This window comes from Arachis hypogaea, chromosome 20 (genome assembly GCF_003086295.3).
Source record: "Arachis hypogaea cultivar Tifrunner chromosome 20, arahy.Tifrunner.gnm2.J5K5, whole genome shotgun sequence".
Classification (NCBI taxonomy): Eukaryota; Viridiplantae; Streptophyta; class Magnoliopsida; order Fabales; family Fabaceae; genus Arachis; species Arachis hypogaea.
The window spans coordinates 17,430,516-17,440,329 of record NC_092055.1 but is presented as its reverse complement, the minus strand read 5'-3'; the positions used below and the strand labels follow the sequence as shown (position 1 = coordinate 17,440,329).

The following is a 9,814-nucleotide window of genomic DNA, read 5'->3' as shown; positions in this document are numbered from 1 at the left end:
ATAGGAAAATTAAAGACTAATTTGAAAGAGTTAAGAACACTTCCCTTTGATGACATTTGGATTGTGAGTTGCTCCCCCTCACTGTTAGCATTACTCCCCCTTGATCATGGCTTACTTCTTAACCTGGGCAAAACTTAAAAACAGCCAAGACCAATATTTCCAAACAGTATATCACAGTAATGAAAGCACAGAGCAATTAACACTAATCTCAACACAGGACAATTCACAGCAAATCATAGCACCACAAAACATATCATTGTTCTTAACTATTACTATTAATCCCTAAGCCAAAACTAACATCCTTTTCTTTTCTCCCCCTTTTGTCATCAAGGGAGGAAAGGAAAAAATAACCTGCACAAAATTTGTTAGTGGCTGGTGCATATAGTTTAAGTAGCAGAGTAGTTAAAGTCTTTACAGTCATCCAGAATATTTAACAAGTTCAAAAGGAAACTAAGTCATAATCACAGATGAGATAAAAAGAGCTAGGCATCAGAGTTGGATTCATCAGAGGTTCTATCGTCCTCCCCCTCATTGTCAGATGTGGTGAGGCCAACCTCAACATCCTCCACAAAGTCTCGCAGAATGCGAATCCTTCCCTTGGTCTTCTTGAGAGCATTTTCCTCCAAAACTTGGTTTCTTTTGCGCTCAGCACCATGATGGAGAAGAAGGTCTGTCAGATTGATAAATTCTTCAAGCACATTCTTCAGAATGCGGGTTATGACCTTGATTGTAGTAGATGTGGAAGGGAGAATCAGAGGATCCTCATCAACAGAGGGAACATCAGTGATGTCATCAGTTCGGCGATGCCTAGGAGCTGTTTTCTTTACTGCACCACCCCCTTTGATATATGAGTTACAATCTTTTGTAATTTCAGCCCCAAAATCAACATTGTAATATTGAAAAATTTTTGTAAGAAGCTGCCATATGGTAATGCATTTTTGGTACTGACACAAGCATACATATGCCTTACAAGTAAATAAGCAAAAGAGATGGGAATTTTTGAAAGCAGTGCATACAAAACCAGAGTGTCACAAAATGATACACGTTGAAAAGAGCCGCTCTGAGGTAAGATGACATGGTTTACAATCCTGTGCAGCTGGACACGGACTGGACCAAGAGACTTATGAGTAGGAGTGTTACCTTCTAAGAGAGGGATATTGATGCAGACAGTGCTTAGGGCATCAAAGTATGAAACATTTAGCGTTTCGTCCCACTTACCAGAGGTGTAGACATCAGGGCCTCGATCCTGGTAATCTAGGGCTTTGCCTAGGTGATATTTGTCAAGAATAATCACTTTGCCTTTAACAAAAGAGGCGATTCTCCCTTCTTTGTAGGACATGTTGCTATAGAATTGTTTTACCAAATCAGGGTAAATTTTCTCTTTGATGGACAGTATGGATGTCCAACCTTGATATGAAAACAATGGAGTAAAGTTCAGACCTTTCCTACGGAGTTTGTCTAGATTGACAAGCTTAGAGAGACAGAGAGTACGCTTGTAAACATCTTTGCAGAAAAACAGGTAGTTCATGAGAGATTGAAAACGGCGACGATCAAACGACTCATCAGGAAAATCAGCATAAAAAGACTTGTAAGCAATAGGATTGGAGAGTCTAGGTTCAGCAACAGGACGAAGTTCAAAGGCAATGACTGTACCGCGAGTATGGCGATTCTGAGTAGGGCGAGTCTCTTCGTCTTCGTGAAGAGGCCTCTTTCCTCTGGAAGAACTGGGTTTGGAAGAACTAGGCTGAGAGGTGTTTGGAGGAGGAGGAGGAGGAGAAGGGCAAGGCGCAACGCCAGGGCGGCGAGCAGTGGTCTTAGTGCGGGCCATGTCAGGAGAAGGGTTTAGTGGTGATGGAGGTGAAGAATGAGTAGGTGACTGAGAGGGAGAAGAGTGTGTATGATCAGAACAGTGGTGGCCACTATGTGAACCTCTGCGAACTGCTCTTTTCTTTCGTGCCATTTTATAGAGCACTGGTTCGAAGAAGATGAAAGAGTGGAGAGTGGAGAGTGGAGAGTGTGGTGTGAATGGATGCATGCAGTGGGAAGTTATTATAGGCTTTAGAGAAGTGTAAAGGTTGCACCTTGAAAAGATAAAAATCCAAACTTTGAAAGCGTTTTGAAAGTTACAGCTGTAACCTTTGTACGTTTGAAAATGAGGATAAAAGCCAACCAAAAGATGGAAATTTGATAAAAGGATGCAATTGAAATAAAGCCCAATTAACACTAAGCACAGATGCCAAAAAAATTTTAGACTTCCCAAAAAAATTGAAGTAAGTCCAGTTTCTTCAAAATTTGAAAATGAATTTAAGCCCAAAAGAATAGAAAGCCCACTTTCAGTAAAAAATTGAAAAAGCCCCAAAGTGTTCAATAAAGAAAAGCCCATGAGTGCAGAGACTGCTTCAGCACTAGACGTCCATCATGTATTGTGTTCAGATTTGAATCCATTGGCTTCATGGTGATTTTAAAGAAGTCTGCTCATCATCTGCCAAAAAAAATCTCACCGCGATTTATGAGATAAAACATAAAAAAAATCTCATGATCAGAATCATTAAGAAAACAAAGATGAAGTAAGAATGCCCAGTTCAGTTCTCAACTTGCAGAACCTCTGCTCTATCAATGGTTTGGTGAATATATCAGCTAGCTGACCTTCAGAATTAACAAACTGAATATCTAAATTTCCATTTTGCACATGTTCTCTTATAGAATGAAAACGAACTTCAATGTGCTTTGTTCTTGAGTGCAAAACAGAGTTTTTGGAAATATTAATAGCACTCATGTTGTCATAAAATAATGGAATATTTGAGACATTCAGTTTATAGTCAGCTAGTTGAGTTTTCAGCCATAATAATTGAGAACAACAAGAGGAGGCTGCAATATACTCAGCTTCGGCTGTTGAAAGAGCTAATGTAGCTTGCTTTTTACTAGACCAAACAATGAGAGATTTCCCAAGAAAGCAGCACATGCCACTTGTGCTTCTTCTATCAATCCTATCCCCAGCAAAATCTGCATCACAGAAACCCACTAATTGAAATGAATCAGTTTTAGGAAACCATAAACCATAGTTAGTGGTACCAAGCACATATCGGATGATTCTCTTGACAGCTGAGAGATGGGACTCCTTAGGCTTTGATTGAAACCTTGAGCAAACTCCAACACTTTGGATGATATCAGGCCTTGAGGAGGTTAGATACATCAAAGATCCAATCATTTCTCTATAGCGTGTCTCATCAACATCTCTACCATGTTCATCCTTGTCAAGTTTGATATTGGGATGCATGGGGTTCCCATTGGCTTAGCACAGTCCAGCCCAAACTTCTTGACAAGTTCCTTTGCATATTTTTCTTGATGGATGAATATGCCTTCTGCAGTTTGCTTGATTTGCAAGCCTAGAAAGAAGTTGAGCTCTCCCATCATGCTCATATTAAATTCATTGGTCATAAGCTTAGCAAAATCTGCACACAAATCCTCATTAGCCGAACCAAATATAATATCATCAACATAAACTTGCACAAGAATAAAATGATCAAGATAGTTCCTAATAAATAGAGTGGTGTCAGTGGCTCCTCTTTGAAAATTATTTTTCAATAAAAATGAGCTAAGCCTCTCATACCAAGCTCTAGGAGCTTGTCTCAAACCATATAAGGCCTTAGCTAGTTTAAAAACATGGTTAGGAAAAGATTTGTTTTCAAACCCAGGTGGTTGAGCCACATAAACCTCCCTATCTATTATGCCATTGAGAAAAGCACACTTTACGTCCATTTAGAATAGCTTGAAACCACAATGAGCAGCATAAGCAAGTAGCAATCTGATGGCTTCCATTCTAGCTACAGGCGCAAAGGACTCATCGAAGTCGATCCCTTCCTCTTGATCATATCCTTGAGCAACCAATCTAGCTTTGTTTCGGACTATGGATCCATCTTCACCCAGTTTGTTTCTGAAAATCCATTTAGCACCAGTGACTTTCTTTCCATTTGGATAAGGCACTAATGACCAGACCTGATTCTTCTCAAATTGCTGCAATTCTTCCTTCATAACTAACACCCATGAAGGATCAGCAAGAGCTTCTTGAATGTTCTGAGGTTCAATCTTTGATAAAAGAGCAATGCTGTTGGATTCAACTCTTTTCAAAGATGAACGAGTAGTCCTACCAGTGGATGGATTTCCTATTATGAACTCCTCAGGATAGTTTTTCAGAAACCTCCATTCTCTTGGTCTTCTTGACTGGTTTGAGGATTCAGGTTCCTCTTGATCAACAATGGTCTCTGCATCAGTATTTTCTGCAGAAACAGGAGATAATTCCAAATTGTCTCCTGCAGAATTGGGATTTTCGTTGCTAGCAGGTGCAGCTTCATGAGAACTTGGATTTTGTGGAACTGGTTCACTGTTCTTTGGTACTTCAACTTCAAAACCTGGACTATCATCAATGCAAACACTAGGAGCAGAGTTAAATTCACAGAATGTGACATGCATGGTTTCCTCAACAGTTTTGGAGTTCTTGTTATAAACTCTATAGGCCTTGCTATTAGTGGAATAACCAAGAAAAATTTCTTCATGTGTTTTGGGATCAAATTTTCCTAAATTTTCTTTGATGTTCAAAATGAAACACTTGCAGCCAAACACATGAAAATAACTAAGATTAGGAGGATGTCCTTTCCAAAGTTCATATGGGGTTTTCTTCAAAAACTTCCTAATGATGATTCTATTTAAAACATAGCAAGCTGTATTCACAGCTTCAGCCCATAAGAACTTAGGGATTTCATATTCACATAACATAGCTCTAGCCATTTCTTGTAAACTTCTATTTCTTCTCTCAACAACACCATTTTGTTGAGGTGTTCTTGGACAAAAGAAGTTATGTGATATGCCTTGTTCATCACAAAAAGATTCAAAGTATTGATTTTCAAATTCTTTACCATGATCACTTCTTATTGAAATAATTTTTGAACCTTTTTTATTTTGAATCTTTTTGCTGAATTTTTCAAAAACTGAAAAGGCCTCATGTTTATGAGCAAGAAAGAACACCCAGCCAAATCTAGTATAGTCATCCACAATTACCATGCCATAACTCTTTCCTCCAAGACTTTGAGTTCTAGTAGGTCCAAACAGATCAAGATGCAACAACTCCAATGGTTTCTTAGTAGAGACATCTTCCTTGGGTTTGAAAGAGGTTTTAATTTGTTTACCCATTTGACAAGCATCGCAAATAATGTCCTTATCAAATTTTATATTAGGAAGACCTCTAACTAAGCCTCTCTTTATAAGCTTAGAGATTTGGAACATGCTAGCATGTCCTAACCTCTTATGCCACATCCATTTTTCAGATTCCATTGAAGAGAAACAAGTTACATTTTGAACTTTTAGATCATCTAGAGTGATACCATAAACATTGTCACTTCTTTTGGCAACAAATAAAACAGCCCCTGTTTTCTCATTTATGACTCTACAATCAGATTTTCTAAAGGTTACAGCATATCCAAGATCACACAATTGACTTATGCTCAATAGATTATGCTTTAACCCATCAACTAAAAAGACACTATCAATGCAAGTTGAAAAATCTTTGCCAACCTTACCAATGGCAATTATTTTACCTTTACTATTATCTCCAAAAGTGACAAATCCTCCATTATACTTGTTGAGTTTAATGAAGAAAGTATCCCTTCCGGTCATATGCCTTGAACATCCACTATCAAGATACCACATGTCCATTTTCTTCTTGGATGCAAGGCAAACCTGCATGTTCTTCAACTAACCTTAGGTATCCAAATCCATTTGGATCCTTTGATGTGAAATCTTCTTGGTTGCCCAAGAGCATTATAATCATGAACAACTTTATATAATTTATTATCATTACCAAAAGACTTAAGAAAGATGAAACATTGAGGAGGATCATGACCATTTCTATTGCACTTGTAGCAATGATTCTTGCTTACTGATTTTTGAGGTTTGCTGAATCCTTTTGGTTTGAAAAGCTTGGAAGAGGAGGCTTCAAATTTTTTAAAGTTTTGTTTGAAAACAGCCTTGTTTTCCTCTATGAATCTAAGTCCAGATTTTTCAGATCCAAACCTTTGACTAGCAAGTAGTTTGTTCAGATTTTGAGAACCTTGAACAAACTTTGCTAAGTCTTCATTCAAATTTTTTATTTGTTCATTCAGCTTTTTGTTTTCAGAAATCAAATCAGTGGAAGCAGTAACTTCATGCTTGAGTTTGTATTTTTCTAATTCAGCTCGCAAGGCAATGTTTTCTTCTTTTAAAAACTTTTCATTGCTAGTTTCATTTGCCTTAACCTTTTTCAAAAGAAGATCATTTTCTGTCCTCAAAGCCTTATTTTCTTTCTTACATTTAGCATACTTATCCAAGAGTTTCTTAGAGTTCACAGAAATGTCTTTGATAATGTAGTGCAGTTCATCAATAGATAAGTCAGAGAGATCTACCTCATCTTCATCATTATGATCTGCCATCAGACATAATTGAGCTTCTTGATCTGAGCTCTCTGAGCTGGTGTCATTCTCCAAGTCCTCCCATGTTGCCATCATCACCTTCTTTTTGTCTTTCTTGGATTTTTCTCCTTTCTTAAGTTGAGGGCAATCTGACTTGAAGTGACCAGGCTCCTTGCAGTGATGGCATGTGAACTTGACTTGATCTTTCTTGACATCTTTGGATGAGGAGCTTTCTTTGCCTTTGTTTTTGTATCTCAGTAGTCTTCTCATTTTTCTTGCAAAGAGCACCATTTCTTCATCTGAGAAACTGTCATCAGATTCTTCTCCTTGGGCTGTCATTCTTGATTTTAGTGCTATACTTTTCTTTTTGTCATCTTTGTCTTGAGACATGTGAGTGGTTTCATAAGCCAGCAGCTTGCCTCTCAGCTCATTATAGGTGATTTTGATCAAATCATTCCTTTCAGAGATGGCTGTGCTTTTCACTTCCCATTTCTTAGTAAGACTTCTCAGAATCTTTCTTACCAAGGTTTCTTCAGAGTAGTTTCTTCCCATGGCGTCCAGATTGTTGATGATTATTGAGAACCTTTCGAACATTTGATCGATGCTCTCATCCTCCTTCATACTGAACATTTCATACTCCTTCATCAGCATGTCAATTCTAGTCTCCCTCACTTGCTTAGTGCCTTCATGAGTGAGTTTGAGCTTATCCCAGATTTCTTTAGCCGTTTTGCACCTTGACACTTTTCTGAACTCTTCAAAACTGATTGCACAATGCATCAGGTTGATTGCCTTGGCATTGAGTTCAACCTTCTTCTTTTCTTCATCTGTCCATTCGCTGTCCTCCTTTGCCACAACTTCTCCATCAGCATTCTGTTTGGTGGGAACGTCTGGACCATTGAGAATGATCTTCCAGATGTTGTAGTCGATCGACTGCACGAATATTCTCATTCTCTCTTTCCAGTAAGAGTAGTTGCTGCCATTGAAGTAGGGAGGTCTATTATTGGACTGCCCTTCAGTGAGAGTGAAAGCCACGATGTTGAGATTCATGTTGTTGGCCATGGATCTTTGCTCCAAGCTGTGAAGCTTGACTCCTTGAGACCTTGTTCTGATACCAATTGATGGTTCTAGATGAACTTGAGAAGGGGGGGTTGAATCAAGTTAGCTTAAAATTTAGAGTTTCAAACTCTGTCGCAGTGGAAGCTTAAGTTGCAGGAGATTATTTGAAATTATCTCATACGCAGAACACTAAAAGAGCAGAGAAGAAGAGAAAGGGGCCAACATGTATCCTGGTTCGGATTCTCAGTACCATGAATCCTACGTCCAGTCTCCACCACAAATCATGGTGGAATTTTCACTATAATTCTCAGATTACATACACCAATACTTACTGAATTACTCCCTAATTCAACTAGTATCTACCCCTAAGCTTTTTTCACCAAAGCTTAGCAACCCCAAAGTGCTAACCCAACTTGGAAGGAGAATCTACACAGATTCGATTCTCACCAAGTGCTAACCCAACTTGGCAAGGGGAACTAATCCTAGTTCATAAACCCAAATTACATCAGAAAATAAACAGTGGCTATTTTGCATCACTCTTGCCTTTTCTCTCTTAACTTTTGATCCTCACATAATTGCCTTTTTCAAAACAGAAAATAACGCAAGACAGCCATAACAAAAAATCAGAATTAAGCTTGAGTAGAAGAAAGAGATTCCAGCTCTGTGTTAGAGATGGTGCTCTGAATGTGTGTGCTCTCTTTCTTAACTTCAAATGTTGGAGTGAGGCTTGTTATATATCTTCAGCTAGGCTTCATTGTAGCTTCATCCTCTTTGCTTTTTCTTGCTGCCCGTTGGAGTGGTCCTTGATGGCATGCAGTCCTTTCTTCATCCTGCTCCACCTCTCCTGCTGTCCGAGGAGCTCCACCACTACCTCTGCTGTCCTTGGTGTTTCTTTCTTCCTTGGCATGTTCCTCTTTTCCATTCTGCTCCATTTCCTTGCTGCTGCTCTATGCAAGTTTGTGTTTTGCATAACCACGATCCCAGTATTGCCCAGCTGATGTCCTTGGGTTAGTGGTTGTGCCTTTGTGTCCTTTCTTGCTTTTGCAGAGCCACACCTGTTCTTGCTGTGTTGTTGCTTCCTTATTTTTTCAGCTGTCATATTTTGCTTGTGATGTAGACAGCTGCCCTTTTTCTTTTGCCAAATGCATAGCCTTTCATTCTTGCTGAATGGTGCGAAAAGGATTTGGGCTTGTGCATTTACTTGGAGCATAAAGGGAACAAGTATAAAACACACATTAAACAATATTGGGCTTTTCACCCAAAATAATGTTTGTCATCATAACATAACCCAAAATCAAACTAGGCTCAACATACATGTTTTAAAAATTTGGAGTCAATGAGTAATAGCACAAATGGCATAGACTCCCCATACTCAATTAAGAGGTTGTGGGTTCGAGTCTCCTATCTTTCCAAATTTTTTAGCCAATGAGTAATAGCTCAAATGGCATAGACTCCCCATACTCAATTAAGAGGTTGCGGGTTCGAGTCTCCTATCTTTCCAAATTTTAGCCAAAAAGCCAATGAGTAATAGCTCAAATGGCATAGACTCCCCATACTCAAGTAAGAGGTTGCGGGTTCGAATCTCCTATCTTTCCAAATTTTTAGCCAATGAGTAATAGCTCAAATGGCATAGACTCCCCATACTCAAGTAAGAGGTTGCGGGTTCGAGTCTCCTATCTTTCCAAATTTTTGCCAATGAGTTATAGCTCAAATGGCATAGACTCCCCATACTCAATTAAGAGGTTGCGGGTTCGAGTCTCCTATCTTTCCAAATTTGAAAAAGCCAATGAGTAATAGCTCAAATGGCATAGTCTCCCCATACTTAATTAAGAGATTGCGGGTTCGAGTCTCCTATCTTTGGTAAAAAAAAAAAAAAAAAGATATACATGTTTTAATTATTTCTGATTTTAATTAAAAAATTGTAATAACTAATTTAAAGAAAAAAAGTATTTCTCTCGCGAATAATTACAGGCTATCAATAAAGGGTAAAACTCTCACCTGGTTAGACTAATCCTATTTGTTAACATGCAGAGTTCTTCTTTGAGGGTCACGAGCACATACGTCTTTATGTACAAAACTTTACCTTTTATGTATCAATCTTCTGCAAAGGAAATGGCAGTGTTAATACTCACTTTATTTTTTACATATAAGTATACACTTTAGTGTGTGTGTGTTGAATCTCTGTTCAGCTTGCAAATATGGTGGTTAGACAATGGAGTTTACTCCATAAAAATGAAAGCTAGTTTTTAAGAGTGATGAAATCTCACTCAATCTATTATTGATGCTTGCCTTATATACACTTACATGCACGTTTATTT

The 9,814-nt window shown here is 38.4% G+C and overlaps 2 protein-coding genes across 2 annotated transcripts; both read right to left on the bottom strand.

The window, feature by feature from the left end:
- Positions 1–2,548: 2,548 nt before the first annotated feature.
- LOC140182981 (secreted RxLR effector protein 161-like) lies at positions 2,549–3,277 on the bottom strand. The gene has a single exon (XM_072230967.1). It carries the CDS (start codon positions 3,275–3,277, stop codon positions 2,549–2,551), a length of 729 nt encoding a protein of 242 aa, XP_072087068.1.
- A 482-nt stretch (positions 3,278–3,759) lies between these two features.
- LOC140182980 (uncharacterized) lies at positions 3,760–7,499 on the bottom strand. The gene is made up of 3 exons (XM_072230966.1): positions 6,067–7,499; positions 5,056–5,440; positions 3,760–4,605 (listed from the first exon to the last, which is right to left on the bottom strand). The coding sequence occupies exons 1-3, from the start codon at positions 7,497–7,499 to the stop codon at positions 3,760–3,762; spliced, it is 2,664 nt and encodes an 887-aa protein (XP_072087067.1).
- Between the last annotated feature and the right edge of the window lie 2,315 nt (positions 7,500–9,814).

What these genes read in the sequence shown, in the direction of transcription:
- LOC140182981 (XM_072230967.1), bottom strand. Translation starts at nt 3,277, where the DNA reads ATGCATCCCAATATCAAACTTGACAAGGATGAACATGGTAGAGATGTT.
- LOC140182980 (XM_072230966.1), bottom strand. Translation starts at nt 7,499, where the DNA reads ATGGCCAACAACATGAATCTCAACATCGTGGCTTTCACTCTCACTGAA. An exon ending in AAACTACTTGCTAGTCAAAG is followed by an intron (nt 5,441 to 6,066) that starts GTTTGGATCTGA and finishes ATCTGATTGTAG; the next exon opens with AGTCATAAATGAGAAAACAG. An exon ending in GAGGAAAGAGTTATGGCATG is followed by an intron (nt 4,606 to 5,055) that starts GTAATTGTGGAT and finishes TTTGGCTGCAAG; the next exon opens with TGTTTCATTTTGAACATCAA.